The following is a 26,946-nucleotide window of genomic DNA, read 5'->3' as shown; positions in this document are numbered from 1 at the left end:
TCATCCTAATACAAAATTTTCAGCCACCTCATTTTGGGTTGAGTCTGCATTCTGCTAATTTAATTTGGTATCTGGGAGAAAACCAGCAATGATTCTCTAGAGAACCTCAGTTTTCCTCTTGTAAACCAACCAGACTTAATCCCTGGTTGATTTTTTTTTTTTTTTTTAACTGTATGGAACATATTATATTTGACCATTCCTGTAATTCTTCCGGTTTTGATGTTGTGAAACAAGAGCTGCAGTGTGTGATAAAGGTGCAGAGCTACAGGTGAATTGTAATATCCTCACAATTTCTGTGTCACCTTCTGTTTCTTTTGTAAGAATTTCTCACATTTTCTCACAGGTTTGTTTTGCCAACCTGTTTTTGCAGTGGACTGGAAGAAGATACTTTTACTCTATCAAAAAGATAGAGGAAAGTATGTGTCAGTGTGTGCTCATTTTCCTTCTGCTGTGTTTGATTGTAGCCATCTCCTTTAGTATTTAACCTTGAAATTCTGTGAGGGTTTGGATCCATATCAGCAATTTGGGCCTTTTTACCAGATTGCTGTTTCTTTTATGCTTGCCACTCAAAATGCCTTTGTTGGTAACTCCTGCATCTGCCAGAGCTGCTGAAATTCGAGCATTAGTGTTGGAGTCCTTTTATGTTTTCCACTGGCAAAGATGGTACTTGGTTGCCACCTCAAATTCTTTTTGAGATGGGTCTGACTTTTGTTTCATTGAAAGAAGTAATTAATCTTCCTGGCTGCCATGTCTCCCACATAGACAGAGTCACCCTCGTGTTGGGGAGAAAGAGGAAAAAATACCTAATTTCTGTCAGTGCTGTTTACTTTTTAGGTGTAACAGCTCACACTATTAGTTTGTGGCTTTTAATAATGTGGACTCTATTATTTTAGAAATGCCTTGGCTTTCTGGTCCTCCGTGCTGTGCTAGGGGATCTCAGATGTCCCCAGGTACAGAAGTCCATCGGGGAGATATCTGATAATAGGATTTTGGTTACAGCTAAATCCTTCCCTGAGACTTGGCAAAGATAAAAGATGACATCCAAATGCCCTGACACTGTTGCTTGTCACAAACAGCTCTGGAGTAGGAGCGTTTAGATAATCTGTTCTGGGGCCATGAGGAAGGAGGCAGCGTGGAGCGCAGGGATTTATCCAGCAGAAAGCTCTTCCAGGCACATGTGCTGCATGCACTGCCCTGCTCACTTTCACGTTGCTTTTAAGAGCAAAGGAATAACAACCAGAAAAAGGTAATTTTTTTATCCTTCATTTTTAAAAGCTTGTTAGTGGCTGCCCTTTATCCCTTTTTTTTCCAGCCACTTGACTGTGTGCTTATGCAGGGAGAGGATTAAAGTCAAACATGTCATTCTGCTGCTGCTCAGTTGCATACTAAGAGGGCTGAGGCTGAGCACTGGGCTCTGAAACACAAACCATGGCACGGAGTTTTTGTTGGCCATGGGAGGCCCAGTTCAGAATTAGCTGAAATTTTTTGTCTATTCTTGATTTCGGAGCGAGTTTGAATGACTTTGTGGAGTTATTGCAATACTTGGCGTCCCAGCAATGTCCTTTTGAAGCTCCTTCAGTGCATGCAAGGCCTCAGCAGTGCCATGTGATCCCTGCCTCTTCAGGGGCACAAGGGATAAGCCCTGAGGGAAGGCAACACAAACCATTCCCTGCTTTTTTTAAAACGAGAGCATAAAGAGGAGAATGTGAATACGTAGCTCAGGGAATGATCTGATTTCAGCAGGCTGCACGGGGCTGAGCTGGTCAGTTTGGTGTGGGTTTTCAAAGCCCACAGAGCTCCAGAGCAGGCAGACAAGAAGGGAATGGCTGTGGACAGGTGCTGGCACTGCTCAGTTGTGCTGCAGGAATAAAAACCTCTCTCGGTGTACAAACAGTCTGTGAAGCTAGGAAGGAAACCGATGTTTTAGTTAAGCTATCTCCTCTGCTCTTTCAATTCACTTGACAGGGACTTAGGCAGATGTTACTAAATACTTTATTTCACTGGGAGAACAACGTGTTTGCCTCCCCCAGGAGCAACATGTTGTTACAGAGTAGTTTCCAGTCCCCCTGTCCTCCTCCCTTTGTCCTTCCTTCCTGGTGAAGTGTATTGACGTGACATAAATTTTATCTGGTATTTAAATGGCTGGAGTGGAGCGTGCAGTGATATTTCGTTGCTGTGTGAGGATGATGTAGTGAAATGAGACACTGTAACCAAACCAGATGGTGCTAATCTTGAGTCTGTCTGCAAGATCTTACAGCATTTAATTAAAATGGTGGTGTAATTCCCATGACACCTTTAACTACAGTTTAAATTCTTGGACTATGAACTAAGGGCTTTCTTATGCAGATTTTCACTCATGTGAGTAGTCCTTAGTATGAGTCTCTGGTGGCTTCAGAATAGCTACTTACTTGAATGAAGCTCTCAAGATGAGACTCTAATAAAACTGGCAAACATATATATGGCATTCACATGTTTTATGTTCCAATTTGAAGCATAAATTGTAGACTAAAGATACTTAGCAACTACTTTCCTATACAGAAGCAAACAAAATTCTAGATTAGAGAAATTGTTTAGACTGAGCCTAACTTCAGAGGCTGGTAAATACAGTGTTTTAAGGTACTCTGGGCAGCTCAACATCTTCCCCTTGGTTGGAAGGACATGATGAAAGCTTTTTTATTCCCTTTGTCGAAATGAAATGTGCTTGTAGAAGTGATGAGGTGTGGTTTGGTTTTTTTTTTTACATTACTTGCATCTTTTTTAAAGACAATTAAAGAAAGTTATGTATGAAGCACTGGACAGACCTGATTTTGTCTGAGTAGCACCTTTGGGGAAGGCAATTGGGAAGTTTTTTTTTATATTTGGTTTTTGCTTTGTTTCGAAGTGTGAAAAATAAAATGACCTGAATGTTGTCATGTTGAAAGGCTTTGAGAAATCAGGGTTGGAGTTGAGGAATCACCATAATAATATATATAACGTATATATAACACATATAATATATATAAAAAATAAATGGATATTTGTTTCTTTTACTCACAATATGATCTTACCTCCTTTCAAATATATCTTTCCTATTTTGAAAGTACCCGAGTAATGATTTTCTACATTCTGACTCAGTCTTAGCTTTTCTTACCTTTCTGTCCTATCTGAAGCAGGAGAAATAACACAATTCCACAGTTTTAGTAATTGTTTTTAATGTAGAGAGCACAAGGTAGTACAGAAACAACTCTGCTTTACACTTGGTGTGGCCAAGAACAAGAATTTCTCAAACTTCTGATGCTCTGCTGCATCTGTATTGTTGTATGATCTCTCCAAGGGAGCTTTGTGTATTAAAATGGGTGGAATTACTCAAGTGATCTGGAGAAGTTAATTTAGAGTTGGCCTGTCCATTTCTCATAAAACGGAGGCCAAAAAGCATTTGGTGGAGATGGGAAATAAAAGAGGAGGTGGAAGATGGGTTTGTTTGTGTTCCATCTGCAAGGACTGCAGAAGAGGAAAACAGTCACAGTGGCTACCCAGCACTAATTATATCTTCAGGGTTGCTGGGAGCACGCCAGCACCGAGTTGTGCACTGGGAAATGTTACTGGAGAATTGTGATTTTTAGCAGCCTAAACTCTACCAATCTGAGTGGAGCACGATGAGATCAGCAGCAGACCCTCCCAGCCTGCCTATTATTCTGATTTAAGCCTGGAGGGGGGAAAGAATGAGAGCTTAGGTTTTCTGTCTGCTAGGAATTCCCAGTGGTGGATGGTGTCCTGGAGCCCTGAGCTGTGGCAGGTACATGTCGAGGTGTCTGTATTTAGGGCAGCAGGGTGTGAAAGAAAGTGCTAATTTGCTTTCTGTGTCTCTCTGCTTGTCTGTGTGTGTGCAGGGAGGATCAGAGGTTTGAACACTCTCAGCTCATCTCTTTTGAGGCTCTTTCACTCTGCAGTGTGTGAGGAGGGTCACTGAAACCTGAGTTTGTGTCCCTTTCCAAGGGACTCTGTGATGTTCTTTCAGTGGCCGTGCATCTGAATAAGGACATTGGCAATGCACTGTTTTCATTAAAGCCTATTTCTTGGGGATGTTTTGGGTGGTTTTGGATGCCTGTGTGGAATTTGAACACACTCTTCTACCCTGACAGCTGCTTTTGAAAACATCAGAAACAGATCTTTTTGTGTCTTGGGAATTGCTCTGTAAGAAGTTGGATGTTACTGAAGGGTTTGGGTATTACTGTTAGAGATCCAATTTCTCTGTTTCCTTACACGCTTGGCCCAGTGCATTTAAAACTGGCGTCTCACAAATATTCTGTGTCCAACTGCAGTTAGCTGAACTCAGAAAAAAACTCCATTTCAAAACAGCCTCTCTTATCTGAGCAGTTGAACCCTTCACAGCACAGTCCTCCATAACACATGTTCCTTTATAAACCAAAGCAAAAATCTCATTTAATGCATGATTTGCTAACAGTGTTGGATAATAATAAGTATTTGTAGGTTTCTTCTTTTGTCAGGCTTTTTAGTTTTAAAAACATTGTAGCAACTGCAATAAGCCAAGACCCTGCATATGGGAAGAGATGCAAGAAAAGCAGTAGATTACATCACCTGGCAAGAGTTCTGCTTTGTTCTGCATTCATCTCTAGCCAGTTGTGAGTTAAACAGCATGTTCACAGTTTTGTCCTCGGGTTGGCAATTTTGGTTTCTGTCTCAGTGTTTCAGGCTGCTTTCAAACCAGCAGTTTTACTAATCAGAGCAGCTCTGCCCTCCCTGACCTGCTTTGCTGTCCTCAGACTTCCTGGTACAAGCATCTCTGTGGCTGTTTAATGAATCAGGTGTGGGGACTGATCTGAGTAGAGGAAAAAGTCGTTTAATCCAACCCTTCTGGGTTTGAGTCAGCCCAGCTTGGTGAGTGTGTGAGCAGCAGCTGTGTGCTGCAGGGAAGGCACCCAGGCCAGGCACCAGTGGCACCAGTGCTTGCTGGTGTTGCTTGAGGTGTACAGGAGCAGCAGTCTGGGGCAGTGCAAGGTTGTGGTTTATCTGATTGGAGCAGCAGTCTGGGGCAGTGCAAGGTTGTGGTTTATCTGATTGGAGCTGTCCCTGGCAGGGGAGATCCCATCCTGCTCTCCCTCCTCTGCTGTGGCTGCTCAGTGATTCCCTGGCTGCAGGATGAGCTGTCAGGGTGCAGAGCCCCTAAGTGTTTGTCTTTCTCTTTGTTTCTCTTGTTTAAATTGGTGAAGTGATTGCTTTCAATCGGTGATTTCATGCCCACTAGACCCAGTGTCAGACTGGGACGTGGAAATACATGGCTGGGGCTGAGGATGAGGAGGCTGTGTTGGGTCAGCCTGTGCTCACTGCCAGTGAAGCACAAATGAAACCAATTTGGCTCTTCAGAACAGTCCCCAGAACCACAGGCCATGCTTGTCTTGTCTGTACAAACCCTGCTACAGATGGAGGCCTCTTCAAACCAGGGCTCTTGGTTTGTTTAAAGAAATTAATGTAAATAACCCCCATGTGGATGCAGATCTTCTCCCTGTAGTGTGTTAAATACTTTGCCCTGAACATCAGTAGGGGCGTAGAATGTGTGTTTTGGGTGTAGTCTGCTCTGGTGTATCCCTTCTGGATTCAAATCTCCTTTTGAATTCAGTTTTAATTAACATGAAGACACAATCCAGAAGTTCTGAGGGATTAGTATTGATGCTTACCTATTAAAAATTTAAACAGAAACAGACATATCCCTATACATGTGCTGAACCACATCTCTGCAGCTTGGGCTGGGAAACGATGTGTGAGAGCTCATTCAATGCTGCTACTGAGTCCAAACCCCCAGGACTTGTCTCTCCCTTTCCTTGGGAGTCTCTCTCTGTGTGGGTGGGTAGTGGTGTGATCCAGGTTAGTAGTTTATCATTCCTCACAGTCCACAGAATTACAGACTCCAGGAGTTAGTGCAGAATTAAATGGTGTGCAGCTCTGCTGATTTCGCTGTGCTTTCCTTGACTCTTTCTCATGCCTGCTCTGGTGGGATGTTGGGGTGATACCTTTGAGCTGTCAGGAAGCCACAGGAGCCTCTCTGCTCTTTGAAACAGCTGAGCTCTGGGTTTTGCTGTGTGGATCAAGTGAGTGCTGCTGTTGGGTAATGTCCTTTGTTCAGTTGGGTTTTTGGTTTTGGTTTTTGTCATCTTCCTGTTCCATGCTCTTTGTGACTTAGCATATGTTCTTAGTTGGTTATGGCACAAATATTTAACATCATTTTTTTTCATAGGTTGCCTATGCTGGCACTAATTTTTGGTGTTTTGTGGTTCATAGTTACATTCATTATCCGGTTCCAGAAACTCTGTGTGTTTGTTTTCCAAGCAGTAGCTGGGGACCCACATAGAACAGATGTAGATGTTTTGGAGGAGCATGTGTAAGCCCTTTCTCTTAGACTATTATTTAGTGTATGAGATATTCCAGCATCCTACTGTGGAAAACATAACTTTTTTCCTTCCATTTTGCCTCTTCCTCCTGCACTCCCCTGCCCTCCTTGTGCAGGAAGGTGGCACATGGCTGTGCATCTTGACCAGCCTGGACTATCCTTTCCCATTTCCTTTTCCATAGTCCCCCCAGCCCTTTGGATAGCTGATCAGCATTTCTGTCTGAGTGCAAGAGCTCAGTGTAGGCTGTAGGAAGCCTCCAGCTGGGCCAGTCCAGGACTGGTGTCCTGCTGGCAGGAATCCAGGATGGCAGTGTCCCTTCAGCCCTGTGCAGCTGAAGATGTTTGTTCTTTTAGGGGCCTGCAAACAACAAACCAAATTTCACTGCTGTTCAGTGTTCCATCGGTTTTCCCCTTCCCAGTGCAGTATTGGCATGTGCCTGGTGAGGCCTCTTCAGAGGACAATTAAACAGGCAATCTGGATAATCAGTGTTTGGGGAAATAGTCCTTGAGGCAGAGTCAGAAGAACTGTAGCCGTGGGCCAGAACCCTGCTGTGCCTGGGGTTACTCACAGAACGAGGTGAAACTGTTTCAGAGGATGTATTTGCAAGATACAAGAAATACTTGTGGTTTTTTTCTTCTGTTGTTGGTAGGATGAGCATTACCTTCAGCTCCTCAGCAGGTAACCAGCCAGCTCTTGAATCATGCAGGCTCCTTCTAGCTACTGTGGTGGAAAAAAGTAAATTTTGTAGTTTAAACTTGTAAATGGACTAAGTTTGTGGCCTTGAAAAGGGAAATCCTTCTGTGTGAGATGGGGAGGTTGGGTTTTGGGGGAGGGGTTCAATACCCTTACAGAAGTGATAAAAATGGGAGGAATACATGATCTGCAAGTCTTTGGTTTTCTTTAGGAGTACAAATTCATTCCTACAGTCAATGTTTCCACCGCTGGGTCTTCCCTTTGTCCCTGGCAATAACTTCCCTTGTCAGAGGTGTAGCTGCAGTGTTTGCACTCCCTGCTGCAGACCAGCTGGCTGCTCCTGCAGGAGCACTGAACTGAGCACCGGCTGCTTCTGGGCAGCCAGGGGAAGGTGTGAACACTGCAAATGAAGCAGTGGAGGGAATAGCAGCAGCAGCAATGTGGGAACAGGTTGGAAAGCAGAGAACAAGCCCACTGAGAGCAGGGTGTGCACACTCCAGTTGTGTTTGATAACAGCCACACTGTCCTGGGGGTATTCCCTGTCCTGTCTGGGCAGCAGAGAGTGGAGAGAAAGGGGGAGGCTACAACAGGGATGGGGCAAACTGGGAGTGGAGGAAAATCTGAGAATCACAGAGCAACCTGTGTTGGAAGAGACCACAGGGATCATCCAGTCCAACCCCTGGCCCTGCCCCAACAATCCCACCCTGTTCATCCCTGAGAGCATTGTCCAAATGCCCCTGAACAATGGCAGCTTTGGGGCTGTGCCCATTCCCTGGGGAGCCTGGGGTGCCCAAAGAAAACCTTTCCCCAATGTCTAGGTAGCACAGCTGTTCTTTTTACTTTTCCTTGATGGTTAATAAGAGAATTTTTGTCTGGTTGAGAGGCAGTAAATGGCAACTTTCTTTATTCTGGCATTGTTCATTTGGGCAAAATAAAAATAAAAAGTCCATTTGGTAAACTTGTAACATCACAATGTGAAACTCTCAGTTCACCTTTTCCAGCAAGTGAATGGTTTTCTTAAATCCTGTAGTACTTTGGTACTTTCAAGTGGTCAACTTTTGGGCTGACACTGAGCTCATGAGGCCATCAAGCAGCCTGCAGGAAATGAGCTTTATTCCTTCTGCCTGTTTGGTTTTTTCCTTTCTAATTTATGAGATGACAATAAGATAACAATAAGGTTAGAAATTGAGTGAAGCTGCTGGAAATGAATAGAATAGAAATGAGTCAGGTTGTGGTGAAAACCTAAATGCAGGGGTAAGCCAGGTTTATTCAGTACTGTTTCTAAATTTTTTACCTTGAAGGCAAATAAAAGAAAACGTATGAATAGGAGGATTTTTGAACTTGAATTGAGGAATTAACCAATGAAAATGAAACAAAGAACGAACATAAGTAAATTATAAAGTGATCTAATGACTCTTTTCTTCCTTTTTGTTTCCCCTAGGCTGAACTCACGGGCATCAAATGGCGTAGGTACAATTTTGAAGGCCACGGGGACTGTGGGCCCATCATTTCAGCTCCAGCCCAGGATGATCCCATCCTGCTCAGCTTCATCCGCTGCCTGCAGGCCAACCTGCTGTGCGTGTGGCGCCGGGATGTCAAACCTGACTGCAAGGAGCTCTGGATATTCTGGTGGGGAGATGAGCCCAACCTGGTCGATGTCATCCACCGCGAGCTGCACAGTAAGTCACTCAGTTCTCAGTTCTTTCTACTTTTTCCAGTGAAAAAGCAATTTTATTTAAATCTTTATCTTGTTACCGTGTGTGATTTTGCTGTAGTTTGTGTTTTAAGACCTGCAGGAAAACAAAAAAAGCTGTAAATTTGACTTTTTTTTTTGCTGCATGATAAAATGCAAAGTGAAACTTGAACTCAGGAGACCTGTAGTCAACATCATGACTTGGATTTTTGTGAAACCTCTGAAAATAAAGTAAATTTTAATTCAAAGGATGATAATGATAATAAACCCCCAGCTCTGGCATTAGGCAGTAGCTGATGGAATAAATCACCTCTCCTGTAGAGCCAGGTGAACTCCACAGCACCCCAGGTAAATGTGGGAGGTCAGGACTTGCTCCTTGGTCATGCTGCAGGATTGGAGCATGATCCAAGGTGAGTTGCAGCAAGGGAGTGGAATAGGAGGCAGGAAGGGACAGCTAGGTCGAAGGTGACAGTGATAAGTTGGTGATTATAGGCTTTGTGCAGCTGGGATTGTCCTCAGAGTCTCCAGAATGTGTAGCCTTAACACGATGAAGTTACTTCTGCTCTGTCTGTTGTGATCATGTTTGGGGTAGACTGTGTCCACTATATATTCATTTCTTTTCAGTGGTGTGTTGTTGCTATGACAAGATGTAGTTTGCCTCAACTAAAAGGTGTTTTATTAGGCTGTATGAATGTTACCTCCATTTTCACCTTGAGTCTTGCAAGAAAACAACTGAAGTTCACCAGTTCTAGAATAATAAGTGATTAAAGGAAAAAACCAAGCCAATCATAAGGATCAGGTTCTGGTTTCTTGCAATAACTTTTCATCCTTGTGGCCTTTAGACCTTCTGGTGACTTGGTGATAAAATTTGTTTCAAGTACACAGAATATTTTATTTATCACGTGTGCTTGAGTTGTCCCTTATCTCCTACCTGTATAGTCATGGTATATGCATTTCTTTAATTTGTTTTTCTGTTCTAAGCACTGTTCCAAGCTTCCTGCTTTGATGGCTGCCAGATTGTTGATTTGGCAGCAGAGCCTGTGAAATCACAGATATGGAGCCCTGCATACCTTGGGGCGTGTTCCATGCAGGTAGCCCTGTGATCATATATAATTAAAGAGATGGCTCACCAGTGCTGCACTGAGCCATTCCACTGACATTCATTTTTTATGAGGCACCTGTTTGGAATGAGGGAATGGGTAATATTTCTACTTCCCCAGCAAAGCTTTAATAATATATGCTTTTCTCTTAGTGATATATAGTTTATTTAATATTTCAGATGCAGTAGATGGGACTTAAGTGTCTTTTTATTTGAGGGGAGTTGCAGGTGATGCTTCTGTTTCTGTTGTAAATTGATGGAGCTTGTTTATAGCTGACATCTTGGTTACAACAATGGGATGCTGCTTCCAGCAGTGGTGGGATGGAAAACCATTTAAATGTTTGGAAGGCTGAACCTGCTTGGGTGCAGTATGGGGAAGAGTATAGCAAAGAGAAGAGCATCACTGTCACACATTGCTTGCCTGGTCCAAAATTTTGTGGAATTACGGAATTATTTACTTTGGAAAATGCTTCCAAGGTCATTGAGTCCAACTTGTGCCTGATCCCCCAGCCAGAGCACTGAGTGCCATGTCCAGATACTCCTTGGACACCTCCAGGAATAGGGACTGCAAACCTCCCTGGGCAGTCCCTGCCAATGTTTAACCACCCTTTCCATGAAGAAATTCTTGCTGCTGTCCAACCTGAGCCTCCCCTGGCCCAGCCTGAGGCTGTTCCCTCTCCTCCTCTCCCTGTTCCCTGGAGCACAGCCTGACCCCCCTGGCTGTCCCCTCCTGTCAGCAGCTGTGCAGAGCCACAAGGTCCCCCTGAGCCTCCTTTTCTCCAGGCTGAGCTCCTTTCCCAGCTCCCTCAGCCTCTCCTGGGTCTCCAAACCCTTCCCAGCTCCATTCCCTTCCCTGGACACCTCCAGCCCCTCCATGTCCTTCTTGAACTGAGAGGCTCAGAACTGAACACACCACTCAGTGTTCCAGCATCCAGGCTGGAGCCTTCAGAGCAGGAACTTTTAAGTGGAATTAAATCTGAAGCTCGTCTGTTGTCACGTGTGTAAATCCTACAAGGATAGATTTCCTTGTTCTATATTAAAAGCACATTGAAACACTTGTAGTGACTTATCAGATCTAGTTCAAAGCGATGTAAATTGTGTAAGTGTTGTACATTTTCCTGCTGATAGGGCTGGCGGGCTCTGTTCAGTACATTTCAGAGTTCAAACATCAGTATTGACAAAATATTGAGCCTCAGATTCTGCCAGAACAAGGCATTTATGTCCATTGATTCCTTGAGATAGGACAAAGGACACAGTTTGTGTTCACTGCTTCATGCAGCCCCAAGGCAAAAGGAACACATTTATTCTGCTTTTTATTGTATTAACAGGCCACAATACTGAAATAGTTGATAGTTGAAATTAGCTTCCTGAAAATATAAAAGACTCTTCCATGTGAGCATACAAACAGAAAATAAGAAAGGTACTGAAACAGAGTAATTTCCTTGCCTGTCAGCTGGGCCAGGGTAACTTGATGCTTTTTTTGGGATAACCTGCTCAGGAATTGAGCTGCTTTGGTTTCACATGCTGTTCCTACAGCTTGGGTTGTCACTGTGATTTAGAGTTCCATGAGCAGAGCTTTGTTGTTGTGTTGTGTTCACATGTTCAGAAGCACAAGTCCCAGCAATCTGATGCTGCAAATCCAAGTACAAGATTAGAGTCTATCCAAAACATTAACATCTTCTCAGATATGGGAACTTTGGAGAATAATGGCTGTTAATAAGATCATGAATTCATATCGAGAATAAAGTTTTGGATTTCTCTTTTCCTGCCTAGGACTTGTGCTTTGAAAGTGAAATAATAACTAAATTTGAAATAATTTAATTTTTAAATATTATGTTTTATTAATTTAAGGCTAAATTATAATTATGGATTATTTTCTGGATAACAGTCACTCCAATAGTGCTGTATGGTATTTTACTGCTCTCAGTAAACATATGAAAAGTCCAGACTGAGGCTTTGCTTTCAAAAGCACTTCAAAAACCTTTGCTCATGAACTCTAAGGGTTCCTTTATCTTTATAACATTCAAGATTTGGTAAACAACAATCTGCTTTTAATAAAAGAATTTCAAGTAGTCATAGGGAAAACAACTTAGTGGTTATAAACAGGAGGTACAAGGAGAGTTGTTTGTGTAGTAGCTTTTCCAAAACTGTGGATAATTAAGTGCTGTCATGGGAGATTAAATAAAAACAATTATTTGCAGAGCAGTTCTAGATCAGTGGAGTGGTTGGATTAACCAGGCTGCTGAGAACTTCAGGGGTGTCTCTTCCACATTCTCCTACATTTCTTCTTCCTGCCAGCCTTGACTGTGGTGTTCTGGTTTTTATTGCAATGGGATTAAAACTGGAACTGAGATTTGAAGATCTTTATTCTATCCTGGATGGAAAAAGCTAATTGTGTGAGGTCACTAAGTGAGGAAAAACTGGAGTTTGAAAAAGTTGGGAATGCTTTAGTTTATGGAAGTTTTGTTTTCTCAAGGATAAATGCTGTTTAATGATATTGCCTGGACAGGTTTGACAACTGTTCCAGCCACGATACCTTTTTCTCTAAATGCATTTTTTGTACATCCAACAGAAGTGGAAGGAGAGGAGGGAGTGTCTGACTGTTGGCAGCTTTTTTGACAGGAAAGTTGTGGATTTGCAAGTTGCAGAGCTCTCATTTGCATTTGGTGACCAAATACCATCTGGAGCATCTCAGAGAATTTCGGCTCAACTCTTGGGTTTTTACTCTTCTCCCACCCCTGCCCTGCACCCTGTGGATTCCACACAGATTATAGGGAAGGGAGATCTGTTCCTCAATGTCCTTCTTTGCTTTTTTCAAGGAGTATTTTCCTCTGACATTTTACACAACTGCAAGAGTTGGACTTGATGATTTTGTGGACTTCTTTCAACTCAGAATGTGCTGTGATTCTGTGGCAGTTTTGACTATAAACTTGTAATCTCTGTATTGGGTTTATGGATATGTTTAGCTTTGTCTGTTGCATCTGTGGCACAGAATGCTGGAATTCTCAGGAATAATGCAGGGATTATGATCTGCACCACTACTGAGAATCCAGGTTGGTGACTGTAAGCACAGCACTGGAGGTGGACTCTGAAAAGCTAGCAGGATGTGAGACAGGAGCTTGAAAATGAATACATTCTGGGTGTTTGATAGTTCTTCAGGTAAAACTGCATCCTTCTATCAGCTAAGCAGCTTGTGTGCCTGAAATCACTGATTCTGGTAGCTGTTTAGGATTTTCCATCTGATATATTGTGCTTGCTCCATTAATTTCTGGAGCTGCTACCCAGATAAATGATACAAATACACTTTTTGCTATGTAGAATATACAGATTTGGATGGAAACGCTTATGAAGAATAGATTATCTTGAATGAATTAAGCAAGTCTTTCCTGCAAGATTATTGTACATGATTTTCACAGCTTGGTAAGTTTAAAAACGTAGCTGAAATTTGAGCTGTGACAGGAAAAACCTGGAGCTTCGGCTCGTTCCTGTTTATGAATTCTTGGCATATCGGGCTGGCGCAGCCGTAATCCCCTGGTGCTGATAAAAGTGAGGAGGGAAAAATGCTGCCTGCAGGAAGGGCTGTGTGCAAGGCACCCCCAGTAACCCACGTGCTTGTGCCCCAAAATTCACTTCTGCTGTTGCATCTCTACCTCAAAATTGCTGATTTTGACCTACAGGAAAGCAGACCACGCCAGCTCTGTTTTTAAGGATCTTTCCTGAGGAGGACAGCTTGTCCCAGATCTCAATTTAGGTGTTTTGTTTCCTGCTAGGAAGGGTTCTTGATGCTCCCTTATTAACTGCCAGATTTCAGAGCTTCATTTACCAGTCCAGTCTTCTAAATTAAGTCTTCTAAATTTTACGTTTTCACTGTTTAATCTGTAAATGTTTAGTAGTTTGTCAGTATTTAGGGATTAAAAGAAAATAATGGAAAATGTGGAAAAAGTGACATTTTTTTGATTCTGCTAATGTGAAAGAGAATAAGGGAGTGAAAAATCTACTTCCCATTTCAATTTGAGTCTGTTTAAGGTTCTTTCAGAGAGCTGTCTCATTTCTGCAATTGTGAGGAATTGGGAGCTCTGTCAGGAATTACAGAGTATGTTCTAAGCTCTGTGTAGTGAGCTATGTTAATTATTGAATGAGGAGATGTTCCTGTCTGTTCCAACAGATTCAAGTGCATGAAGCAATGCATGACATGAAGACTGAGCCCCCCTTGCCATGAAATGGGTGTTCAGACCAGAGTGCTCCTCGAGCTTTTCATTCTGCTGGGAGATTATGGGAGGGAGGAAGAAGGGAGGGAGTTGCTGCTGGAATTGCATTGCAGCTGGCTTGGAGACTTCCTTGGATTTACCCAGAGGTTATTCCTGGGATCCCTGGGCTTTGGTGAAAGCATGGGATGTGCATTACAACAATTTTAGGCACTCTGAGTAACTCCATAAAGCTCCAACTCCTGTCATGCCCAGTGGGACAGGGAATGGGAGCAGCCAGTGCATGGAAAAGCAGCTCATGAACAAGGACTGAAGGGAGCTGAAATGCAAGGCTTTTGGAAGGCTTTCCAGTTAAAAAGCAGCAGTGAATATCAAGCAGCTGAGTACCACTTATTAATAATTTGAAGTGAAATCTGAAAATGGTTAATTGCCGGTTCTTGAGCGCGGAGTGGAATTAACAAGTAGGTTCCTATGACAGAAGACTTTATTGGAATATTAAGTTACTGAAAAGTCTGTTTCTGACTTGATTATTTTCAATAAGATAAGTCATTTGCATTTTCTTAATTGCCTAGCATAGATTATTCCCAAAGCCATGAAAACAAAGTTAAACTTTTCCATTCTTTTGGCAAGAAGATGGGATTGAAAAGTGAATTCTTACTTTTTCAGCTCGTGGAATTGTTCTGTGACCCTTATATCTGACACTGGTAATTGGTGTCCAGTGATTGCCAGTTGAAGTTCAGCTTAGACAAAATAAACTTTTTCTTTTAAGGAGGCATATTAAATGAGGTTATTATGCCATCATTTGGGATTAAGGAATTGCTTCATGGGAAAATGCCAACTCCTTTTATACACATGAAGTTGACAAGAGCCTTATTGTGTCTGGGCGAGATGTCTTCATTTTGTTTTGTTTCCTTTTAAAAATAAATGTTCTTCCCACCACTTCAACTCCTTTTGCTTGAAAGTTTGTTTGTGGGAGATGTTTTAAAAAAAAAAAAATTAAAACTGGGTGTCCAGTTTGGAATTCTGCTTGCACTTACCTTTGCCTCAATTCCTCTTTCCTTCAGTGGTTTTGTCTCCTCATGAACAAGGAATCTCAGTGTTCAGAGCAGGATCCAATGAGTACGTGTGGTGTTTCTGAATTCATTACCAATTCTAGTCAAGAAATGGACTTTACTGGTCCTTGTGGGTCTCCTCCAGCTCAGGATATTCCATGGACCAGGATTCACATTGTGCAATTTCCCTCTCTTTACAGTTGGCAATATCTAAGCCTAAAAAGTTAGAAAAAAATCTGAAATCTACCAAAGGGCCATATGTAAAATAGCCTAATCCTTTCTATTGTTTTGTTTTATTTGTGTCACTCAAGAATTAACATCTTAATTTTGTTCGTGTCTGGGAATTTGGAAGTTTTACTGTTGCTTGCAACAAATTACCTTCTGAAAACAGTTAGTAAGGAAGACACTGACAGAAGGCAAAGCCAGGAAATTCTCTACTAAATCCCATGTTCTTCCTCATAATCTTTCTGCTTTCCAAATATAATCTCAGCTCAACTGAAACAGTTGAAATTTTGAATAATTAATCTTTAGGTTTTATTTGCCACACAATAATAATAATTATTGTTTTTCTCTGGTATTTTTGTGGGAAAAGGAGTTGGTATTCCTTAGGCAGCATTAACAGCTGCCTTCTGGAGGGACATTTAATGGTCCTTTGGCAGAACTGTTCCAGCAAGGCCAGACTTACAGCAAATCCAGGATATTTCAGGTGGGATAGAACTGGTGGTGTGAAAGTGGAGCTGCCTGGAAAGTGCTGGAAATCCAGAGCAGGATTGCAATAGCTGGGAATCCCTCCCAACAGCAGCAGAGTGAGGTGTTACTAATGAATCCAGGAGAACTATTGTACAAAATGGGCTTAGAATTAACTGGAGTGCTGAGAACAAACTCAAGTCCAACTTTTGAATGTAAATAAAATTGATGTGTTACTACAGGCAATTCGGTGAACCACGTAATTAGGTTTTTTTCCATGAAAAACGAGACATTATGCTGCAGCTCTGCAGCAAAGCAGTATGTAAAGGATTTATATTCTAGTTATATGAAAATTAAACAATCATTAAAAGACTGTATTTTTAAAAGTGCTGCTTGGGGGGTGGAAATGAAAAAAATCCAATCAGTAGAATTTATTTTTCAGCAATGTATTGGGCAATATCAGCCACAGTAGTTGATGTTTTTTCCTTTAGGGAATTTCTTTTTCCAGTGAAATGAACTCACTTAACTGTGTGAAGTAAATCTAAGTTAGCTTGAAGTGAAATCTGCATTAATAGGGCTCATTACTGATGTTTGTATTTTCATGTACTGAGTAATTCTAAGAACACAGGGTAAGCTCTACTGGAAAATTTAAAAAATAGATGAAATGCCACCTTCAGAAGAAAATGATTTAAAAATTGCATACAATTGCATTTTGGTAATGCCATTTTTAGAATAATTAATGACCTTTAAGTGGCAAACACCGTGCTGGATTGCAAACAGAAAACACTGAAACACAGCTCTGCTGATGTTAACACATCATTCCTCTTCAGAGCGAGATGGTTTTCATTATATAAAAGTTACTTTTTTTATTGTAAAGTTCCTATTAAAGGTCATAAATCGTACTACAGAATTCTTATACCCCAAGCCTGAGAGCAGTTTCATTTTAAGTGGGCTTCATTATACACCTGCACTTACTTATCCCGGGATTTGACTGTAATCTGTAGGACAAGTGCCTTGGATAGCTGGCATGCTGGCCATGTGGCAATTCCCAGTTTGATCCGTGGGGGAGGCAGCTTTGGGATCACCAAGTCTGTTCCTGTGTTCATTGAAACCTCAGCGCCCTGAAGCTGGAACATGGCCTTTCCCAATGAGCAAACAAACCATCTTCCTGCATGGAATGAGGAGGGGGAGCAAGTGGAAAACAACTGAGCTGTAATACATGGCATAGGCTAGGAATGAGGCTGAAGAACCTTTGCTCTTTGCCCTTGGGAAGTGAGGGGTTAAAAAGGAAAAGAAAAGGCTGGAGTCGTGTTGTGAAATATTAGTCTCTTGGTTAAAAAAACAAAACCCAACCCAAGCAAGTGTGTGTTGCAGTCACTGATCTAATGACAAGTAGAACTCGGAGTGGAATGGTGTAAAATTGATTTTCCAAGGCTGAGCTGTTCAGCAGTTTGCAGGGGAGGTCCAAGGTAGAGGAAGGGCTCTGTGCAAGGTGCACACAGCTGAGATGCTTTAGCTCCTTGCTGCTGTGAGCCACTTGGAAAGGTTTCCTTGGAGCTGAGCAGAGTCAGCAGAGCTCAGGGCAGGAAAGACTGTGCTGCTGCTTTGCCCCCCAGCTGCCCTGCATTGTCCCTGTGCTCCCTCAGCTCAGGGCTGCTGGCAGCCAGGCACTTTCAGTTTCTGTTCCAGCCCTGCCTTGGCACCATCCCAAGCTGGGCTGGGCCCTGGCACAGCCACTCCGGTGTTCCCTGGCTGGCCCAGCAGCCATTCCTGCTCAACCTCCCAAGCCTTGATCCCCCTTCTCCTCCAGGAATGGATTTGCACCAAATCCTGGGGTGTTTATTATGTTGGAGTAGTTAGTGAGCCAAGAGGGGTCAAGCTGAAATGTTACAAATTTCTATTACAAATTGATGGGTGGATCATAGAAATAACCAGGCAAAGGTAGCACCTCGAATTCCTGGAGAAATTGAAGTGTGATTTTCCTATATTAAAGTGCTTATATGGATAAACTTGGTCTTAGAAGGAAGAGCAGAAGGTGGCAGGTGTGGCAGTTTCTAAGCAGGAAAGAAATATCAGGTTCTCAGTAAAACATTTCTATTTTGGGGTTGTTCCATGACATTCTGGTTGCTCCTGAAACACAGGTAATGGAGTACCTTTCCCACCAAGGGACACTTCTGGTCAGCTTATGAAAGGATCATTGTACAGGGCTTTTTTTAATGGGATGGCTTTAAGAATTTCATACTTATTCCTTAAACCTCTCTAAAGAGATGGGAAGTATGGACAGTGTTATTGTGTCCACAGGGGCACAGCAGGGCCTGGATCTGATGGGTTTATGGTTCAGGGGAGCTGGAAGGGAAATCTCTTGGCCCCTCTGGAGTTCAATAACATCTATTCTGTGCAATATTTTACAACATATGTCAACAAAATTCCCTGGATTCTGTTCTCTAAGGCAGGTGAGGGGGAAGTGTGTGGGGTTTTTTTCCCCTATAATTTTTTTGTCCCTCCTGCATGAAAAGGATGTGCTTTCTGATAATTATCATGGTGCTTCCAGCTTCAATAAGGCCTTCTGGTCCTTTGCACAAACCCATGGAATTTGTACTCAGAGGGGTTTTAGAGTCCAAATGGAGGAGTTTATTCCTGTTCTTTGGGAAGCAGTGTGTTCAGGAGCTAATAAGCAGATGAGGGTAATGAACAGCAGCGTGTTCGAGAGATCTCCCCTGAGAGCCTTTGTGCTGGGAGAAGCTGTCCTTGCAAGTGGAGAACTTCCAGACAGATATCCCTGTCCCAGGTGTAGGTGGAATTATGGCTCAGTCCCTCTCTGCCTTTTTCCTGAACTAAACCAGACCGGAGGAAGCATTATTTTATTACTATTTCTTTTGCTGTAAACCACAGTTAAGGCCTGGAAAGTGTGAAGAAAAATGTTTTGCCTGCGAGACTGTTCCTGCTTAGTCTCAAAAGAAATGCACTCTGGTACTGAAATTGCTAATCCCTGCCTTTCTGGGGTAGGAGCTCCTGCCTGCCCTTGTCCTGGGAGCTTCTCAGAGCCCACAAAGGGTGACTGGTGAGCAAACATTACACTCAGCACTGTTTGCTGCTGTAGGGTGGCTGAGCCTGTCAAGGGCTCAGATTATCATGTGGGAGCAGCAGAGACAAAGATCCTGGAGCTTAAAGGTACATGAACTATATACTTGTATTAAAAAGACAAAACATTACTTTCTTAAGAAGTGACTTTTGAGTTAATTGTGAATTTATGGAAGTTTGGTTTTCAGTTCTTCAGTCAGATTTTTGCAATTATTTTACATATTTTATTTATTCCTGAGTAGTAAACACACCAGCAAACCTGTGTTATAAATCCCCTAACAAAATGTTAATTTGCCTTATTTTCCCTCTTCAGCTACTGACTAAAGTTCACATTTTGTCTTTAATGCACTGAATAGGAGTTTCTGTAAGTTTCCAAAACTCAGAATGTTAAAATTAAACACCAACCCCAAACTGCCTCTTGCTGCCTCTTTAGGCTTCCTGCTTGTCCTCCCCAAGCGCTGGGAGAAGCAGCTGAGTTTTTTTAGTAGTTTCCCATGAATTTACTTGCTTAGTTTAATTGACACATAATCACTTCACTGAAAAAGTGGAGACCTTGGATTACTGATACATTGGGCAATCTGGAAGCTCTTCATTGTCCAAGATCCCATTTTCTGGAGCTGCCTGGAAGACACCAGAGCTGGGATGCTGATGTAGCCAAGCGAAGAGGGGCTGTGGCAGGAGCTGCCCACGGAGAAAGCTCCGTGATTCATTACTCTGAGTTCAGAATCTTCCACTGCTCAAACTGCTGAGCTCAGGAGTTCTGTCCTGTCATTTGTCTTTGTTTTAATGGGATTAAGTAATTATGTGTGCATTTTCTTTCAACTAACCAGCCTGATAAAAGCAGGCACAACCAAAGAGCCTATAAATTGTTGGCTCTTCTGTTCCAGCAGAAGTGCTTTGATGGCTCTGCAGTTTGTACCTCTCGGTGCATATATTTAGCTGCCCTACTAAGGTGAGTAAACTGGAGAGTAGTTTATGTAACTGATGGGCTCAGGGTCTCCCCCTTGGGAGCATGGCTGGGAAAAGTGGATCTCAGCTGCAGGGCAGTTTGAAGGGAGCAATCCGTGGAGCAGAAATATCAGCTGTTCTCCCAAATCCTGGAATAACTTCATTGGAACTAACCATGTCTGGTATTGATACTTTGGCTGTATCAGTCATAGTTTCAAACACAAATTCTGCTGCTTTGCACCCTCTGCCTGTGTCCTATAGCTGTTAAGACTTTCACTAGTTTTTGTTAGTTTGCCATCCATCTGATTTTTCAAGTAGCTCATTGTGTATCATGGCATCTGCAGCCCTTTGTGTTTAATGAATTCATCAGGTGTTTGCTGTGTGATATTATCAACCCACTTAATTCTTTTTAGAACTTCATTCTTTCTGCATGGCGTGTTTATGCATTCAATTTTATCTTTACTATTAATTCAAATTAAGTCTTGGTTCGAGAGTTTATGTAATCACTTTAATGAAGTGGCTGTGCCTGCTCGCTGCTTCTTGTTTATTTTAAATATTGGTCTGGGGAAGTAGAGGTTTTAATGTATTCAAAATTATAACCAGCAGTAACTATGCAATAGTCCTCTATTAATTCAGTTTTAAGAGCTCTGCATATAAGATGACTTTTACACTATTGTGCTGTCTCATAATTTCATGCGAGAACAGGCTGCTATTAATTTGTTTTCCTGTTAGTCCATATGTGTCAGAGGCAAAATTTGTCATTCCTCTTCTGGCTTGAAGTTGTGTTGTCAGCAGATCCACTTCTTTCTGGAGTTTCCCTATTGCACTTGACAATGCAGTTTCGGAGTTTTTGGGGTTGTGCTGCTTAATCCCAGTCAGCAATTTAAATTAATCTGTTAGGGTGAATAATGAATGACTTTATCCTAAAAATTATTTTTCTTTGCCCCTGTACAGTTTGTCAGAGGCTTTCTGTGTTGCTTTGCACATGTTAAGTGGTCTTGGTTTAAAAGCAGTGACCTGTGATGGAAATGCACAACTTCCCAATGCCTGTGGGGGACAATAATGAGTCCAGGCCACCTTGTTTGTGTGTCTCACACCTGGAATTGTTGGTGTCCTGGTTTCCTAGTGCAGTGGACAAGTTCTGTGGGAATGCTGAACTCCCAGCTGGTTATACCCTCTCTCACCTGCCTGTTTGCAACCCACATCAGTGGCTGCTCTTGCTTTGGGATCTGGAGCTGTGGATCCAGCAAGGAACTGGGAGCTGCCTCAGCCAAAGCTTTTGTGTTCAGCATTTCCCCCCTGGCCACCCACTGTAAGGTGTGAAGTTCTCCAGGATGTGGGATAGAGGAGGAGGCAGTTCTGCTCTAGGATTGCTTTTAAGAGCTGTGCTGAACAAGCAGGCAATGCAACTGGTGAGTGGAAGGGAAGGTTGGTTATTGCTCCACCTTGTCTCCCTATTCTGAGAGCTGGGGAGATTGGGAAAGGAGGGAGAGCTGATGTGGAATTGTTTAAAACCAGCAGATATCCAGTTTCCCCTCTTGTTGCTCACACAACTCCCAGCTAAGTCTTCCTGCTAATCCTCACGTGATTAAGAGTGTTGGATGGTGACACAAAGAACTCTACAAAGCAATGCTTAAGGACATCCCGCTGTGTGCATTTGATGCCACATCTGGGATGAGATTAAAAGTAAATAAAAGAAAAGGAAAAAGAACAAAAGAAAATACAACCCTGAAATCCCATGAACTGTAACTTTTTAAAGCCTTTGAATATACAGTGCTTGAGGAAAGTGGAAGAAGTTAAGATATTTTGTGCAAATATATTAGAAAAGAATACAGAATGCATTTGGAGTACAAAGACTCCCAGAGTTTTATTGGCTGTGGTTGTTGTCAGTGCTAACAAAACACACAGTCAGCATGGCCCCAGTCTGTCACTGTGACATGCTGAGCATTTGCAGATGTAAATCCCCATCATATGTCAGAAATATGACATTTTGCAGCCAAATGAAAGCACACAGAAACTTGGGATTCACAGAACTTTCTGCCATGTACCATAACTCTGGCTGTAGCTTCTGTTCAGCGTTGCAGCTGCCCAGTGGATAAAGGGAGTTTTCAAAACCATATGTGCTGTGAAAATGGGGCTGTTTATGTAATGATAGTTTATTTAATGGGAGCTTTGTGAAGAATTGACTGTGCTGTGCAGTGTCCAAGAGGGTGAGACACAAAGGAAGGGGCAGGCACAGCCATTATAACCTGAAATCACATAATCAGATTTTTGTGGAGGTGGATTCAGTTTTTCAGAGGTCAGTATTTCATTGCTGCCAGAAGAACCCGTTCTGTACATACCAGAAGTGGCAGAGCAGTGAGGATTGGTGGTTGCCCAGCATTTATTGTTCCTCAACACCAGTGTGACAATTGGGTTTGTCACTCCTCTGCAGTGGGTGCATGGTGTGGGTGGCATCAGGCCCTGGTGCCTTTTCCCCTCAGGGGCCACCATGTGTTGTGACAGCAGGTATTTGTGTCCCGTGCCCTGCTGTGGCTGTGGGAGGGATGTGCTCACCCTGACCTTGGTGTGAATGCACAGAAAACGTGTCCAGCACGTGGTGGCTGAGCTGGTTGGGAGTTCCTCCTCTGCAGGGTCAGGTCAGCTGCCAAAGGGCTGCAAATCACCCTGAATGCTGAGATCCTCATGTTTCAGCTCAGCTTTGAGGCCTGAGGAGTTGCAGCACTGGAGGTGTGTAGGATTTTACATTTCCTTTGTGATTCTGTGGATTTTCTACTCAGAACACCAGTGGCTGTGACACGGGGTGCCTGTGCTCCTGGCCTGTGCATTAGGGATTTGGGATCCTTAATGGATCCCAAACTGTGACATCAACCACCCTTCCTCTCTGAGTTAATCAATATTTTAACATTTCACCCATATTTATTAAATAGAAAACAGCCATGGCTACAGAATCAAAATGCAAAGGGGCTTTTTTGGCTGTTATCTGGAGTAGAGTAGGGAAAAGATAACAAGCCTGTAGTGCCTCTTGGATTCCTCTCTGATTTAACCTTGTAAGAACCATGGCAATGCCTGGCTTTGTGTTGTTCTGCCTTCAGACTGAACCGCTGCATTCTCTGATTTACATAGCTGAAATGATTTTGCCATTATTCTATTTACATTAGTATTTCCTTGTGTATTCGTTAGGCAAATGAATTTCTTGTTAGGCGGCTGGGAAAAGGGTTTTGAAACCCTGTGATTAGTGCCTTTCTGTTGGAAGAAATGGTTAACAAATAGGAAAAAGCTTGTGGAGAGCTGAGTTTCTGGCAAGCCCTGGCGGTACAGAGTGTACTGAGCTGGAAATGTTGCCGAGTTAGCACAAACTGTCTGATATAAAAAGCACGTTTTTGTTATAAACACTGCCTGCTCAACAGAGTTGTTGGTCTTACAGAACAGCTTTAAACAGGGACTGTTGCTTTTGAGTAATATTAAATATTTGTATTCTGGTGAATGTTTTCATAGGAAAAATCACTGTAGATAGCAAACAAACCAATTCTTTTATTATCCAGTATAAGTGCATTTGAACTTCCTTGTTTTTATCTCGACTGTTTCACTTGAATTTATGTTTTTGGAGGGGTTATTTTTCACTTGAAAAAGTTTTGGGTTATTTTTCTTCAAAAAAAATTTATTTGTACAGGTGTCTTCAGATTTCAAAATAGGCTTTGTTCTTTCTGAGCTTTGTCTTGTTGTTTTTCTGGCTTTGTACTGACACTTTGTGGCTGTTTCTGTGGTGTTTCAAGTGACAGGAGTCACAACAGGAATGGAAAATAGCAACTTAAATAAACATTTTCAGGAAGTAGAAAGCAGGGTGAGTGTGGAAACCTTCTCGAGCTCAAACCCTGTACAAATGTTCTCTCCAGCTCTGCCCTGAGAGTAGATTTACAGGATAGAGATATGAGGCTTATAGATTTATTTTTTGTGGCTTTTTTTCAGTATTAAATGCTGTGAACAAGATGTCTCCAGACACTGTATTTTGGGAACAATCTGGTGGGTATTAGCTTATAGTCAACATCAAATTCTGTTTTTATTGTATGGTGTGATTGGTACATTCTCGATTCTAGGCTGTGTCACCATTCCTTACTTGATCCTGCAATGTATATATTCCTTTTTTCCAGCTGTCTCTGTGTACACAATCGAGGAGGTGATGCCATCTTTATTTATTTTTTTTTGTGCAGTAGTACATACTAACAACAGCATGGAAAAAAAGATAATTTTGGAGGCAAGTTGCATTTTTTTAGTTATGCTAGCTGGGTTAGAGTCAGGGATGATAATTTCTGAGCTCTCCGTGTGCAGATTTGTGGCTGTGTTGGAAGAGGAGCACAGCAGGTTAATTTGACTTATTTATCTCTTTGAAATCCCTTCCCAAGATCCCATCCATCCCTGCCCTCTGGCAGTGGGAAGCCATTCCCTGTGTCCTGTGCCTCCAGGCCCTTCTTTGATTTGGGTCATCTCTGAGTGTCCATGTGGAAGAACCTTTCTGGAGGGTAAAGAGTGCAGGGGGGCAGCTTTGGGTTTAGATCACAACTGAGCACCGTGTTTATCCTCTCCTGAACAACAAGGAAAATCTAATTACTTAATGCCTAACCAATGAATCAAAGCAAACCTTAATCCAGGCCTTTTCTTTTGTGCAAATCAAGTGGGCATGTCATTATTTAAATATCCAACAAGATTCTGGAAAATTTGATTAAACCTGCTAAGAAAATCTTGTGAAATGCAGCAGAGGTGAGGGAAGAATTACACTGCAATTGAGCATAAATAATTATTTTTATCAAATAGCAGTGCTCAGTAATGGTGTGTGGGATTGTGTTTATTTTCTTCTTTGCTTGTTTTGTTGGGGTTTGTGGGTTTTTTTTTTTCCTGTGTCAGTCTCCTGCTGTCTGTTCTGGGAATTCTGATCTGGGGAGATGCTGTGCAGTCAAATACTTTTTGAGTAAGGAAAAAAGAAACTTGTTTTTTTGCTGATAATCCATCCAGACATCAAGGGAGGAAAATATCAAAAGGAAACTTATTAGAGGTCAACCAATTTTGTTTGAAAATGCAAGATTTGGAAATTAAAGGCCAGGCTGAAAGGAAGTTGGAAAATTGTCCTTCTCCCTGTAAAACAGGGAGATTTAAATGCTTTAAATTCACTTTAAATGCTGCATTTTGAGAGCCCCTGGATGTTTGTCCTTGCACACTCACCCTGTGCAGATTCCTGGGCCTTGTCAGTGGGTAAATGATTAGCAATGGGAAAATGTTACACAAGAAATACTTTGGAATGTTAATTGTAAATCTAATTATTTCCTTTTAAATGGGACCTGAAGCAAAATTCTGGTAACTGTTCTTAGGAGGAAAGAGAGGTGGGATTATAGAGCAGCTGAACTTGGGGCAGTTGAAAGGGGATCTGGTGATTTGGGCAGAAAGGGAACTTTCCACTGGCATTTCTAACACATTTTAGAGGATAATTGAAACAGGGATTTTGTTTCAGAGTAAACCATAGATTTATTTGAAATGTATCTTTATGGAGTCACACAGTCATTCAGGCTGGAAAAGACTTTTGAGATCAGGATGTTTTAATAGTTTATAATGGAGCAGCTCCTGGGATCAGATTGTGAAGCTGAGGCATTTCTTCTCAGAAACAGCTTTAATTAAAATGCTTGAACTTTGGATCAGAAAATCGATTTGGAAAATGGAAGGAAATCCAGTTTTGGCTTCCTGGGTTTGGTGAGGGGATGTGTGGGCAGCAGTAGCTGCTGTGTGTGAGTACAGGTGGCTCAGAACTCACCTCTTGTGACACCCAGTTGAAAACCCAACCCACAGAGAGCTCACAAAGCCAGCAGCAAACACCCTTCTCCCCCAACAGCTGGTTTGAAGTGTTCAGCTCCTCTCTTTTTAAATTCTATTTTTAAATTTGAGTATCTTCACAGGTAATATAAAGCCAAGGTAATATAATTTCAGCATTACCCATGCGTGAGTGCAAGAGAGGACTCCCAGAAGAACTCAGGGAAACTCTAAAATTAGTGACAAAGCTGAAAAATACAAATTTCAAGCAATGTTTTTACTACAAAGTCTCTTGTTTTGCTACTAATAATTTAGAGTCTCATTTGCTGTTTTCTAAAATAGATGAGAAATTACGCAAGTAAGGGCTTTGCAAAATAAAAGCTCTGCCAAAGCATAAACAGTTGTATGTTTGTATCCCTGCAAAACTGGGAATGAGGATTATCCTTCCAGTTCCAAACAGGACATAGAACTTACCCTGAATCCTCAGTGAATATCTGGAGCTCTGTGTGTGTTGAACATGGATGTAAGAAGTGCTGATGATCAGGGAGAGGAATAAAGATGTTCTAAATTGGGTTAGAAATGACTCCTTCCCACCCTCTTTCAGCATTTGATGTATAAAAAGAATCTGGTAGAAGATCTCTTCGCTCATTCTGCCCCAGCAAACCACAAGAAGAGAAGCTGTTTTTAACCAGATGACATATTTAGTAGTTGCCTTGCCAAAAAAACTTTTTTCCTTTCAAACTGGAAATAGTTTTTTGTTCTGAAATAATGATCTTTTTATCTGCTTCACTTTTTTTTCTCTGAAGCCGGTCCCTTCTTCATAGAAGTTTATTTTTGTAAGGCTTTTCCAGATTTAGGAACTGCATTTGATGACTCATAGGATTTTTTCCCTTTGCTTTCTGCCAGGTAGGAGCAGCTGTGTACTTGGTAATTAGCTTACTCTGCCTTTGCTTAACCACTGCGCTCTCAGTGTGTTGTGGCTCAGGGGGGATAACGCTGCATTTTCCTCCTGTTTGTTTTTTGTGTTCAGTCTACAAAAGCCAGTTTTACCAAGCTCTTGAAACAGCCAGAATATTTAAATAGAGCATCGAAGTAAAAGGAGGGCTGTAGAACTGCTGTAAATAATCCTTTTTTTCCCCCTCTCTGTGTTCACTTTCTCTGAACGTGGTAATTCTGGACAGTATTGTAAGAGCACAGAGGCAACAAAAAGCAGATGGTTACTATAGTTTCAGTGAATGAAGCCAGTTTTACTTGGCTGAAGGTATTTTCTAATTTCTGTCCTCCTGCCTGACATTCATGAAAGGCT

General features: G+C 42.1%; 1 protein-coding gene across 1 annotated transcript in view; it reads left to right on the top strand.

Moving 5' to 3' along the window:
• The window catches only part of MED13L (mediator complex subunit 13L), a 166,199-nt gene that overhangs the window by 10,940 nt on the left and 128,313 nt on the right, over window positions 1-26,946 (top strand). Inside the window, exon 2 of the mRNA XM_085076156.1 lies at window positions 8,521-8,758. Coding sequence (XP_084932282.1) covers window positions 8,521-8,758 — 238 coding nt within the window. The remainder of the gene's footprint in view (window positions 1-8,520; window positions 8,759-26,946) is intronic.

The sequence above is a fragment of the Lichenostomus cassidix genome, chromosome 15, assembly GCF_008360975.1.
Source record: "Lichenostomus cassidix isolate B80296 chromosome 15, HeHo_3.0, whole genome shotgun sequence".
Taxonomy (NCBI): domain Eukaryota; kingdom Metazoa; phylum Chordata; class Aves; order Passeriformes; family Meliphagidae; genus Lichenostomus; species Lichenostomus cassidix.
The sequence above is the reverse complement of the archived record's forward strand: the minus strand, read 5'-3'. Positions and strand labels throughout refer to the sequence as shown.